General features: G+C 47.5%; 1 protein-coding gene across 1 annotated transcript in view; it reads right to left on the minus strand.

The window, feature by feature from the left end:
• Window positions 1-13,768, minus strand: part of ADAMTS16 (ADAM metallopeptidase with thrombospondin type 1 motif 16) — a 173,280-nt gene that overhangs the window by 112,880 nt on the left and 46,632 nt on the right. The window contains exons 4-7 of the mRNA XM_068990533.1: window positions 9,553-9,752; window positions 7,196-7,279; window positions 4,591-4,750; window positions 2,831-2,936 (exon numbers count right to left, since the gene is read on the minus strand). Coding sequence (XP_068846634.1) covers window positions 2,831-2,936; window positions 4,591-4,750; window positions 7,196-7,279; window positions 9,553-9,752 — 550 coding nt within the window. The remainder of the gene's footprint in view (window positions 1-2,830; window positions 2,937-4,590; window positions 4,751-7,195; window positions 7,280-9,552; window positions 9,753-13,768) is intronic.

Raw genomic sequence — 13,768 nt, forward strand, 5'->3', positions numbered from 1 at the left:
AATATGCTACTGGAGATCAGTGGAGAAGTGATTGGATTGATTAAGTTATAAAACATCCTGTTTCACAGGTGAAGTTTGGCATAACTGACTCAATGGACATGAGTTTGGGTAAACTCTGGGAGTTGGTGATGGACAGGGAGGCCTGGCGTGCTGCGGTCCATAAGATCGCAAAGAGTTGGTGACACGACTGAGTGACTGAACTGAACTGAAATATAATTACTGCATAAATGTAATAGCCACAGTGAATGATGTGTTAGTAATACGCCCCCTTACATACGGATAGTGAGCGGGAAAGAGAGGTGGGGTGAACTGGGAAATTGGGATCGACACATATACACTATTGATCATTGCTGTTGTTTGGTCTCTAAGTTGTGTCTGAATCTTTGTGACCCCACGGACAGTGGTCCATCAGGCTCCTCTGTCCATGGGATTCTCCAGGCAAGAATCCTGGAGTGGGTTGCCATTTCCTATTCCAGGGGATCATCCCAACCCAGAGATTAAACCCAGGTCTTCTTCATTGCAGGCAGATTCTTTACCATTTGAGCCATCAGGTTGCTGACACAGATGCAAATTTCCGTTCATGACATGCATGACCCTATTCAGAATAACCACACAGGGCTACCATTCCAGGCTGTTTGCTACGGCAGCTGGCACATGCCTTTTCTGGGCACACCTCCCACTGGACTTTTTATTTCCTTAATACAGTCAGAAGCCATTTCACTGGTGACATGAAACACTCAGGGCTCCCAGCCTCTCTGACTCTTGCACAGTGGTCTCAACAAGCAGGTGCTGGAGAAGGAGCTGCTCATTTCCTGGGGTCAGTTCTGTTCAGAGTGGGGCTTCCCTGCACCCACACCCCTAGAGTCCCTTTCCTTCCTCCCTTCTATATCCCCACTTGCAAACAAAAACACTTTGCTCTTATTTGGAAGAAATTCTTTTTCCACCTACACTGAGCCCTAGTGACAAAAGGAATAATAGCTGGCTTCTAAGAAAAAGGGGCTTCCCAGGTGGCACTTGTGGTAAAGAACCTGCCTACCAATGCAGGAGACCCAGGTTCGATCCCTGGGTCAGAAAGATTCCCTGGAGACGGAAATGGCAACCCACTCCTATATTCTTGCCTGGAGAATCCCATGGACAGAGGAGCCTGGTGGGTTACAGGTCATGGGGTCAGAGAGTTGGACAGAGAGTTGGACACAACTGAAGCGACTTAGCACAGATGCATCCACTCTAGGAAAAAAACAAAAGCAAACGCTGATGCTCGTTGACATGGAAGATGGGGAGTCTTGACTTGGATGCACAGAGTTGAATTGAGTTAAATTCACCAGCTGTGGCTGCCAGGACTGCCAGGGCCCAGATCACAACTGCTTGTCTAACGCTGGTTTGTTCAGCCCTTGATGACTTAAATATTTCTTACCTTGATTGTTTAATTAAATTTTGGTATGGTTCAGAGGACAGCAAGAGCCCCATGTCATAAAAATAATGGGAGTTTTTGAAGTTTTAACTCCAGCAGCCCATGTACAATTATGATTTAATTGAAAGCTTTGTAAAGTGTAGGTGCAATTTTCTAGGCACTGAAAAAATCAATCATTACCTGTAATGATGAAGAGATCAGTAATAAGATATAAAGCTTCACTTTCAGGGCATTAGTTCACACAGAGCCTAAGTCTGCATGGCCTCTGTGAGATCCTATTAAAGGCAGGCACACGTGTCCACACACACACTCATTCACACACACACAGAGATGCTTTGAACAGGTCAGGATGATGCAAGTGGCCTCAGTCCAATTTCTGACCGGATGGAGAAGTCAGCTTTGCAAAAACCAAATGACGAACAAAGCCTTTTGCAAATTTTGTGATTAGCAAAATCACGAGAATGAAAGTAAAATTAGAAAAAAATTGTAACTCCTGCTTGTGCGCTTTCTAGAAGCTTCAAGTGCAATTTCAATCCAGAAGAAAAACATTTGTGTTATTACTGCTGATGCTCATATAAACAAGGCAATTGCAGAAAGTCAGCAAGTGAGCCCCACTGAGTAAAAAAAAAAAAATTACTTTTTAAGTAGATGGTGCCTCAAAGTGAGACTAAGAAAGCTTGTTTAAGAATAACAGCTACTAGAAATAATTGACAAAAGTGTTTCATTTTTACAGGAATAAAGGTAAGCTTCTCACTTTAAAAGATATTGCTAATGACAAGCCACCCATCACTGAGAATTGCTTGGTCCTGCACTGGTCCATCCATCCGCCAAGGCCCCAGGCTCCCCATTCGCCCTGTTGCTGCTTCAATTCACAACTGACAACAGTGGGCACGTGGGGATGTGGGAAGCCAACCAGCTCCTACCAGACTGCATCTCTTGTCTTGTCTGCGTTCCCCAAACCCTGCACACCAACCACAACCCACCTCCGCAAATGATCAGAGTGACATCAGAACGCAAACTTTCGAACAGTAAGTTACCGACGTTTACCATCCTCAGTCACATGGGGTCCTTCTGCAGGAGCTAACCAGGGAATGCAGTCAGCCCATAGGAACAAGCTCAAGACACAGGACAGAGGAGCAGGGACAGACGAGTCTGCAGTGTGTGGTTGTTTGCACATGTGTGAGCAGGAACAGATGAAGAGAGGAAGCAAAGAGCAAACGTGCGGGTCACCACCGCTTGAGACCGTGCACAGAGAGGCATTCAAACGAAATAGATGCACCTACGTGAGCATCTCCTACGGTCCACGGCATTCCTGCTGGAATGTCCCCTTACAGACGTCACCTACCCATCACCGTCTCAAGACAAACATCCAGTCCAGAGAGGACGCCAGCCTCCACCTTCCGAGGGAGACGCACTCACTTGTGTCCAGACTCGTGGGCAATGGTGAAGGCCAGTCCGAGACCTGTGTCCTCATTAATTGTACAGCTGCGGTATTTACTGCACATGCCGCTGATGGGTGCGAATCCTACGAGACAAACAGATGAAAACAACATACAGGCCCAGCACTGGAGGAAAATAGAGACGGGGGCGTAGCACACGTGTGTGTTCCCCTCCGTCCTTCAGAGACGCCTGGTCCTCGTCTTTGTCAGGTGAAACGTGAAACAGGAAACCCCCGTAAAGGGCCCTGAATAACGTGGGAGGGGGCCTTTGTTCTCTCTTCATGGAAACAGTCCACAGTTCTATGTCATGTTCAAGTTACAGCTTACAAGGGGGGCAACATCGAAAAGGGGGTTCCGTGCTGAAGGAGGAGGATTTCAGCTTTTTTCCTACAAACGTCTGTGTCCTCAGAGGCCAGACACAAAGTGCTGTAGAGAGTGGGTGTCGGTGGCCCTCACGGCCACTCCAGGGTGGACGACCTGCCGGGGGGGTAGTCAGCATCTGTCCTGCTCATGGGTATAATTTAAGGTGGATAAAATGATACAGTGTAGAATCAGCAGAGGAAGCAAGCACGTGGGGACATGCCCGGGGGAAACCAGGCCCGAGGATCTGGGGCCCTCTCCGCACTGTCCTTGCACAAAAGGACTTAATTCCCCTCACAGGAGGAATAATGCCAACCAGGGGTTCTCAGCAGAGACTCAGGTCCAGGCGTTGGCTGGGGGCTGGCCACAGGGCATCTCTGCCTGGTGTGGGCCCCGGTTCCAGGCCCCAGAAGGAAAGCAGGCGTTCCCGGTCAGCCTCACTGCCTGCACAGGGTAGGCCCAGTGGGTCAGGCCCACCAGCTGGGGGCCGGGAACCCTGCTGGATCCCACGGCGACGCAGGTGGCTGAGGGCCCACTTTGTATGCAGGCTTTTCTGGGAACAAGGAGTCAGGACTGACCTCTATCAAACCCAGCCTTGTTTGAATGTTTTTGTAATAAAGAAGTCTCTTTGGAAAGAAATGGAGAAATAGATAAAAGAAAAAAGTCCAGGAGCACCTCTGTTCGTAGCTCACTGTTTACACTATTTTACACCATTTGCACAAAACCCGCCTCATGGACGTTGCCCGCACTGTAACCTGTAACTTGAACATCGCACAGAACTGTGGACTGTTTTTCCACAGAGAACAGACGCCCTTCTCCCACATTAGTCAGGGCCCTTTGTGTGATTGTCCAAGGGTTTCCTGTTTCACATTTCACTGTTTACACTGTTTGGAAAAGTATAAAAAAGTTTTGCATCACAAAGTACCACTAAGATACAGTCAGCTCTTTAACATGCTAAAGGTGGCTAAGATTGAGGTATTTATAGAGAAACAGAAAGATGAGGAACACAGTATTATTGCAGTATCTCTTTAAATATTCATAAACATATTTCTTTCCTATCATGAGAGACCCACTTGGACCTCTTGATCCCACTCTCACAATTAGAGGTAGAAATGGAAGAAATTAGTTCTCAAATTGGAAGAGACAGGAGTTCTTGAATCGGTGAGAACTTTCCATGGGAAAGAAGTGATTTTGGTGACGACAAGCACACTTTTATGTTTGGCCAACGTTTATGCAGGGAGGGCGTCTGTTTCTTACAAAGGCACTCGGCAGCAGCTGCCGCTTACGGATCCGGGAGGGAGGTGAGAACCCTCCGTATCCCGGGCTGCTGATGGCACACGGCACACACGAGTCTGTCCCAGCCCCAGCGGAGGCTCTTACCCAGGGTGTCACAGGGCTCGTTCTTCCAGGAGCATATGTCCAGGCCGGTGAGTAAGATGGCGTGGTCATGGCGAGCGCCATCTCTCCCCGTCAGTCCAGACTGCCACTGGCAGAAGCTGCTCAAGCTGTGGTCCGCGTGGTGGCTTATCACCAACCCTGGCTGCGTGGGAGGGCGCCCGAGAGCCCGAGATAACAGGAAGAAAGCATGTCAAGCAACTGCACCGGCACTGTCATCACCGCAACTGGCACTGACTTGGGTTTCAGTGACGTGGGTGAATCTGAATGGCAGGTGGACTAATTTACCCATCTCATGTCTTAAAATCAAAAGGAGGATGTTGTGTATAAAACTTGTAGGCTCAGTGTAGGCGCTCGTGTCCCTTCCTCTCGTTCTGTACAAAAACAGTGGGGATGCATTCGATCGCTGATCACATTTCGATGACCCAAGAAACATTACTTCTGTGTCTGTAACTCTTCTAAGAGTTATTATTACAGTGTTAAATTAGGTCAGTTTTCCACAGAGACACCATGTTGTAAGAAGGGGCTGCTCAACTGACAAAGCTTTATTTCTTTATGTCTAGAAAGAAGTTTCTTTATTTCTAGAAAACAGGCTGGACCTAGAAGGCTAGTTGCAGATGACGTTCGGCCTCCTCCACATGTTGCTGTTGTTCAGTAGCTAAGTCATGTTTCACTCTTTTGTGACCTCAAGGACTATATCCCGCCAGGCTCCTCTGTCCATGGGAATTCCCAGGCAAGAATACTGGAGTGGGTTGCCATTTCCTCCTCCAAGGGATCTTCCCAACCCAGGGATCAAACCCGCATCTCCTGCATTGGCAGTCAGATTCTTTACCACTGAGCCACCATGGTATATATACTAAGTTCTAATAGATCAGCAATGAAAGATCAGAAAGAAGGTCACCTGAACTCTTGGCAAAAGAAGAATTGGGCAGGGGGGCTGGTAAGAATAGCTCTCAAAGCTGGCAGATGAGTTATTTAAACCTTATCTAAAGGTTTGATATATTTTCCTACGGACGGTCACAGGAAACCAGCTTAAACATCTCCATTTCAGGACAACAGCTTGTTTAAAGCTTTTCTGACCAGAGTGCTGGGCTGGAACTGTGCCTCTCAGTCACTAACACGTTTTCTCCTTCAGTGTTTACCATGTCTTTCCAGGGAGCCAAATGCACCCAAGCTTAATGCTGTACATCAACCATGGGACATGCCTTACATTCTTCAGCCGGTGATTTCCAGGAAAACTGCATTAATTAAAGTTAACACAGGTGTATGATCAAACGATAACCTTGCTTATTCTTTGCCGCTTGGATGAATTCCAAGGTGAAACGTTTTAATGCAGAGAATAATTAACCTGTCACCTGGGAATCCCTGCTCGTTCAGCAGCCCCCTCTGCAGACACAGATGAGAGGCAACAGTGTTGTACCTAGCTGACTATTCAGTCCAGAAACACTCCTGCCCCTGCACACCCCGCCTGCGTGGCAAGAGGGCCGCAGCCCAGAACCTGCAAATCTGAAGGCATCTGAGATCTTATCAAGGATCTCAGAGTTCATCTAAAAATTATTTGTTTCATGAACAAGACAGCTATGGCTAACAGCAGACTCTGCCAAAACACCAGCAAGGGTGGAACTGGAGGGTGGGTGCCTGACTAGGACCCGACTTCACTCCCTGACATCCAGTCAATGACCAGCTCAGGGCAAAATAGAACTGAGAGCCCTTTATGGCTAAGATACTCCCCCTTAGTTCTGCCACAAGATGCCCACCCGAGTCCTTACTGTGTCCTATAGCACCTCTGGGTGTCCACACAGTGATTCTGGAATGAAGGCGCCAGAGAATCTTTTCCCCACTGCTCCCAAGACCCAGCATAATTTGGAGGTTTGCAAGCAATGAGAGAAATGCGCCTGATATTGTAGGCTCTAAGAATAAAATGCTGAGACTGAAGGTGGTGAAGGTGAGTGTCAGCGGTTGGGAGGTAAGAGTGCAGGCATGCAGGGCCGCACAGTACGGTGCAACCTCTGGGCTATGGGGCGCGATTAAACGTCTTCTAACAAAAGACCCCACCTCCATCCTCAGGGCTCACAGTGGAACACGCTTCGTATTCCTAGTGTATTTCCCACCCAGGTGTTTACAGTAGTTCTTTCTGGGACTTCCACAGTGGTCCAGTGGCTAAAACTTCACGCTCTCAATGCAAGGGACCTAGGTTCAATCTCTGGTCAGGGATCTAAATCCCACAGGCCCCAACTAAAGCGCCCTGCACGCTGCAATGAAAATTGGAGATCCTAAGCGTCTCAACTAAGACAGTGCAGCCAAATAAATAAATACATTTTAAAGTTACTTTTCCTTTCCATTTTCTTATTAGCCAAGCAAACGAGTATGTCTTACTTCTCTGAACAAAAATCACAAACAAAAGTCACATAAGCATTATGGGAACTGACAAGAAACTGACTGTATTAGACACACAATATCAGAACGTTTCTGTCCTCAAGGGAAAGAGAAGGAAAGAAGCCACAGAAAAATTACATTTAGGAAAATGAATAGTTATTTTGCACTTATTTTTCTGAGTGGGGGGAAGCTGCTTGTATCAAAGATAGGATACCTGTTCCTCTTCCAGAAGGATCAGGGCGACAATGGCAATGTTGATGTTCCCTCCTATTGTTCCGTCTTTGAATAAAGCAGACACCTGGGAAAGATAGGTAATTCACATCAGTCCCTACATATGACACCCTGTCCCCCAGCCCTTAGCTTGCAGTTCACAGCTGAAGGCCAGTTCCGTGGTCTCCACTGACAGAGCAATGTTCGGTTTCTTACACTGCTAGACACACATGGATGTGAAGTGAAAGTGTGAAAGTGAAAGTGTTAGTTGCTCAGTCCTGCCTGGCTCTTTGAGACCCCATGGACTGTAGTCTGCCAGGCTCCTCTGTCCATGGGATTCTCCAGGCAAGAATACTAGAGTGGGTAGTTTTCCCTTTCTCCAGGGGATCTTCCCAACCCAGGGACGGAACCCAGGTCTCCTGCATGGCAGGCAGGTTCTTCAACAGCTGAGCCACCAGGAAAGCCCAAGACACACAGGTATGGGAACATCTAATTACACCAACTATTGGGTCCTTATAGTTGGTGCCTGGAAATAAAACAATGAAGTCTGGGGAGGCAGGTCCCACGTGTTATCAAACACCAGTGAAGGGCTCACAAGGCCCCTTAGTTGGTAAGTGTCCTCATTAGACTACAAGGAAGTTTCTTTTTTAACTGACAGTGGTGATCCACAGGTGAGCACTCCCCAAGCTGTCCTAGTGAAAGATTCCAGAAGCATAAGAGAACTTCTTGGGAAAAGATCAAGAGGATACAAGAAAGAGAAGGAAATCAGTGTAGAAAGATGGTGATCAAGGGGAGACGCAGACATTAGAGGTGAAGATCACAGGAGTAGAAACGAGTGATCAGAGTGATCAAGCTAACCCTAACCCTCAGGCATTTGAGGTGCTGAGTGAGGATGAGTCAACGGTCACGGGAAGCCCCAGGGAACGGATCTGGCACCAAGATGTGGAAATGCGGGAGAAGCTCAACAGGACAGAGGCGATGTTTGCAAATGGCAGAGACCTGCAGCGGCGGGTGCCTCTGGTGCCCACCTCCCTCAGTCTCCTGGGAGACCGGAAACCACGAGGGTCTGGCCGAAAAATCGAGGACAGGGAGAGCAGCCATCCCGAATCACGGCAAACTGAATCACATTTAGGGGCACTCTGTTTATCGGGAAGTGAAACGTATGTTTCAAATACAACTATTTTAAAAATGCACGTCGATGGCCCCCAATCTTGTCTTCTGTTATGCAGATTCCACTTAGGTGGAATGGGGCTTAGACACCTCTCGCCACACTTCAGTAAAGACTAGAGCTGTCAAGCAGACATGAAGCCAGACACATTTTTATCTGCAGTGACATTTAAAAAAAAATTATTGGAGTATAGTTGCTTTATAGTGCGCTGGTTTCTGCTGTACAGTGGAGGGAGCCAGTTATAGGTATTATATGTCTACATTATTTATTATTGTTCAGTCACAAAGTCACATCCAACTCTGTCATCCCACAGACCGCAGCATGCCAGGCTCCTCTGCCTGTGGGATTTCCCAGGTGAGAACACTGGAGTGGATTTCCATTTCCTTCTCCAAGGGATCTTCCCGGCCCAGAGACTGAACCCGTATTTCCTGCACTGGCAGGTGGGCTCTTCACCACTGAGCCACCGGGGAAGCCCCACGTATACATACATCCCCTCATTTTTGGATTTCATTTCCGTTTAGGTCACCCCTGCAGTGACATTGTCAACGGTGTACTGCTTCTTGTTCTGGTAGATAAAATAATGCATCTTTTATATTCATATTCCTAAAAAGATGAGCATTTCTATGTGCTGTGATTTAAGTCGCTTCAGTCACGTCCAACCCTTTGTGACCCCATGGACTGTAGCTTGCCGGGCTCCTCTCTCCATAGAATTCTCCAGGCAAGAATACTGGAGTGGGTTGCCATTCCCTTCTCCAAGGGATCTTCCCAACTCAGGGATCAAACCCAGGTCTCCCTCATTGCAGGCGGATTCTTTACCACCTGAACCACCAGGGGAGATGGGCATTTCTATAGGGCCATCTAAAATCACACATATATAATGCCAATGGGCAGACTTCCTGCACTCAAATGTCTCAGCATCCTCTTGGAGATTTCTCATAAATGGAGACATTGTAAACTTGAAATATGTTATCGGCTTACAGAGAGGATCAAATTGTTCATCCTCCAGATTTTATTCTCTGAAGGAGTGAAAATGGCTCTTCTGATTGGAGCATAGTAAAAGTGAAGGCGCTATCATGGATAAAATATTTCTTGAGTACACGAATCCACAAGTAAAAGTAGGAGGCAAACACACACACTCACACACACTGGGAGGCGGAATCACATGCATGACTCAAAGAGGAGGGCGTGCCTACCATGTTGAGAACTGTCAGCACGTAGGTGGTGATGTTTTCGTGGCCATGGTTTTGCATCATCTTTTTGTCAACCACAACCAGCGTCTCCACATTCAGCTCCTCATTCCTATGGGACTTCAGAAGGGACCGCTTTTGCCTTACACATGATTTATACTCATCCGGCAAGATGAAAAGGTCTTCTTTGGGAGGCTTGGGCATGTCTACAGGGGGGCGTTTGGAGAGGAAATAAAAGCAAAGTCATCACACAAAACCAGTGGCAGAGCTCGCGCTAAAGAAAATGGATTTTAAAAAAATGAATGTTCATGAAATGAACCATAAAACCCTTAAAACTATGATGTGAAACTTGTGTTAAGGTGGGACACTACATTTAAATAAAGTTTGCATAGCCTAGATGTCATAGAATTCATCATTATATTGGCTTTTCTATAAACTTCTCCTGATTTAAAAAATTGGTCTGTATAGTCAAAGCTGTGCTTTTTCCAGTAGTCATGTACGGATGTGAGAGTTGGACCATAAAGAAGGCTAAGCGCCGAAGAATTGATGCTTTCAAACTGTGGTGTTGGAGAAGACTCTAGAGAGTCCCTTGGACAGCAAGGAGATCAAACCAGTCAATCCTAAAGGAAATCAACCCTGAATATTCATTGGAATGACCGATACTGAAGCTGAAGCTCCAATCCTTTGGCCACCTGGTGTGAAGAGCTGACTCGCTGGAAAAAAACCTGACGCTGGGAAAGACTGGCAGCAGGAGGAGAAGGGGCCGACAGAGGACGGGATGGCTGGATGGCATCACCAACTCTGTGGACATGAGTTTGAGCGAGCTTTGGGAGTTGGTGACGGACAGGGAGGCCTGGCACACTGCAGGCCATGGGGTCACAAAGAGGAGAACACGACTGAGCGACTCAACAACAAAAACAAAAAGATCACTTTGGCTCTGAAGTGCTGGTGTCTAAAAGCAAGATGTTCCAAGATTGCGAACACGAGGATATGTGCAACAGGGCTCCGAAAAGGAGTCACTGACATAGCAATAAAATGAATAATTACTCAAAGAAGCGCTGTCTTACGTGGTGTTCTCATTTGAAGACCTTTAATGACCTAAGAGGTTTTAAAGTTGATTCCCGGGTCTGGACACACAGTCCAGTCTGTAGTATTTCCAGTGGGTTATAAATGCTCCAGACAGATCCACTGTAGAGCTGAATTTCCTCGAAAGTATTCTAAATATTTACCTAGTTTAACTGGAAGACAAAATAGACTTGGTCCTCTTAGAGCAAGCTGTTTCAAAATAGTTTTGGCTTTGATAATCAGGAAGTTGACACTGTGCTAAAAATGGTCAGGTTTGGTGGGTGCCTCAGAAAATGTGGTTAGAATTGCTCCGTGTGAAAGTATGCACGTATTAGCTGGCAATACTTTACTGAATTAGCTGAGTTACTGAATTCAGTCAGTCAGTTCAGTTCAGTCGTGTCTGACTCTTTGCAACCCCATGAAGTGCAACATGCCAGGCCTCCCTGTCCATCACCAACTCCCAGAGTTCACTCAAACTCATGTCCATCGAGTCGGTGATGCCATCCAGCCATCTCATCCTCTGTTGTCCCCTTCTCCTCCTGCCCTCAATCCCTCCCAGCATCAGAGTCTTTTCCAATGAGTCAACTCTTCGCATGAGGTGGCCAAAGTATTGGAGTTTCAGCCTCAGGATCAGTCCTTCCAAAGAACACCCAGAACTGGTCTCCTTTAGGATGGACTGGTTGGATTTCCTTGCAGTCCAAGGGACTCGCAAGAGTCTTCTCCAATACCACAGTTCAAAGGCATCAATTCTTTGGCGCTCAGCTTTCTTCACAGTCCAACCCTCACATCCATACATGACCACTGGAAAAAACTATAGCCTTGACTAGACGGACCTTTGTTGGCAAAGTAATATTTCTGCTTTTTAATATGCCATCTAGGTTGGTCATAACTTCCCTTCCAAGGAGTAAGCGTCTTTTAATTTCATGGCTGCAGTCACTATCTGCAGTGATTTTGGAGCCAAAAAAAAATAAAGGCGGCACTAATTCAAAAGGTGTGCCAGCTCTGCTCATGGAATACTCAGCTTGAAGACACTGTTTTGATTGACTGATACTCACATCCACTGCATTTTATCTCTCTTTGCTAAAATACTTGCAAACTTAAAAGAACTCTTGGGAGGATAACAGTTACACTGGCTACAGTTTAATAAGCACTCATCACATGCCATTTGCACTGATGCAGTTTATACTGATGTGGTCTCCCCCATAAGAGATCTCTACGTATAACCCACTCACTCTCTACACCAGCCTTGGGTAGGAGTGAGGCCACCGAGACACGGGAGATGAACATCACTTTCTCAAAATCCCTCCCTAGAAGGCATTGGGGATGGATTTCAGATCTGGCAGTGTGGTCCCAGGGCCCTTAGTCTTAATTTCCATAAGTCCAGGGTACAAGCGGAGATGGGAGCACAGCAGCTCCCCAGGCCCTCAGTACTGGAAAGAGGCAGGAGCACGGAGGTGGTGCTCTCACTGGCCTGGGGTCTGAAAAGCCCCTCAAAACAAGTCTCTCGCCACACGTGAGTCCCAGCTCAAAACCCACCCATGATGCCTCAGCTAGAAGCAGCAAGCTACTATTTGAGCCTGACGTTCAGAGTCACAATTGATTTTAAGCAAACCGGCCTGCTTTTCTCTGCCGTTTTCAACAGAGAGAGATGCCTAAACCCACAGGAAAGTGAAAGGGTTAGCTGCTCAGTCATGTCCAACTCTTTGTGACCCCGTGGTCTGCCCATGGAATTCTCTAGGCAAGAATCCTGGAGTGGGTTGCCATTTCCTTCTCCAGGGATCTTCTCCACCTAGGGATGGAACCTGGGTCTCCTGCGTGGCAGGCAGATTCTTTACTGTCTGAGCCACTGCTGCTGCTGCTGCTGCTAAGTCGCTTCAGTCGTGTCTGACTCTGTGCGACCCCATAGACGGCAGCCCACTAGGGAAGCCTAAACACACAGGAAAATCCCTCATCTCCTGAACAGAGACTCTAGGGAAGAATCTTTGTAGGTGTAAACCCTGCTGAGACAGATGGAGATTCCTCCAGGGAAGCCCAAAGCCTCATGGACGGTGTGAGAATATCCTGTCCCATGCTGTCAGATAAGTGAGCCCTGAGGATTAAGTGCTCAGCCGGGAGGGATTGTGCCAGTTCTGCTAGGCATGCCCCAGTGGCTCGGGGGGCCCCGGGCACAGAACTGCCACGTGCCCTGCAGGAGCGGGCAGAGATGGCAAGTCAACAGCACCAGATCAGCCACTGAAGCCGCCCACCAGTGAGAGGCATTTTCCGCCACCTTTTCTCTAGTTTTATTATGAAAACATAGTGCTTTTCAGGGCTACTATAGCCTTCTACTTCTCTGTATATTCTTTCTATTAATTTTTGAGAGTTTGATATTGAAACTCCAACTAAAAATCTTCATCTACTTAAAAAAAACTGTAATATATAGTGGAACTATCTGTAACCTTGTTCTGTATATTCCAAGACTCCTGTAAATGAGTTATCATGCTTTCATAATTTAAAAAATTAAGATTAAAAAAGAGAAAAAAATGGCTACATTTTCCCATTTGCTAACTGCAAGTCTTATTGTATAATTTAGTGTGTTATTCAGATATCTCCCTCTCATCAACCAGACTCCACTACTGAGATTCTGAAATGCCTCTGGAGACAAATGCATCCCCACACATGCACATAAACACACGTGCACAGACAGCCACACCAAACAGAACAACCGTCCTGCCCTGCATGCCCAGGTGCACTGCCTTTGAGCTATGGGTCTGAATGACTTCGATCACCTCCAGATAAGAATGAAAGGGTCACATTCATTCCAGAAGGGTCAGCACTGCTGGATTGCTCAGGAACACTGAGACATCTGCGTTGGGCCCTGGAGCGGTCTGTCAAAGAGGTGTGGACAGCCCTGCCCGTCTTTCCTGCCTGGACCCAGGTGCTTGGTCATCTGTCTTTGACACAACGGAGTCTGTCCTGCTCTGACCACACCCTCACCGGGAGCCCCACCAGCACCTTCCTGGCTCTGACCTTGTCTGTCTGTGCCTGAGTCCCGTCTCTCTGTCTGTTCCAACTGGTCTCACCCCGCCCTGATCTGTCTGGCCCCGCCCCTGACCTGCCTGGCCCCGCCCCCGGCCTGCCTGGCCCCGCCTTTGGTCTGCCCGGCCACGCCCCCCAC

This window comes from Capricornis sumatraensis, chromosome 18, assembly GCF_032405125.1.
Source record: "Capricornis sumatraensis isolate serow.1 chromosome 18, serow.2, whole genome shotgun sequence".
NCBI lineage: Eukaryota > Metazoa > Chordata > Mammalia > Artiodactyla > Bovidae > Capricornis > Capricornis sumatraensis.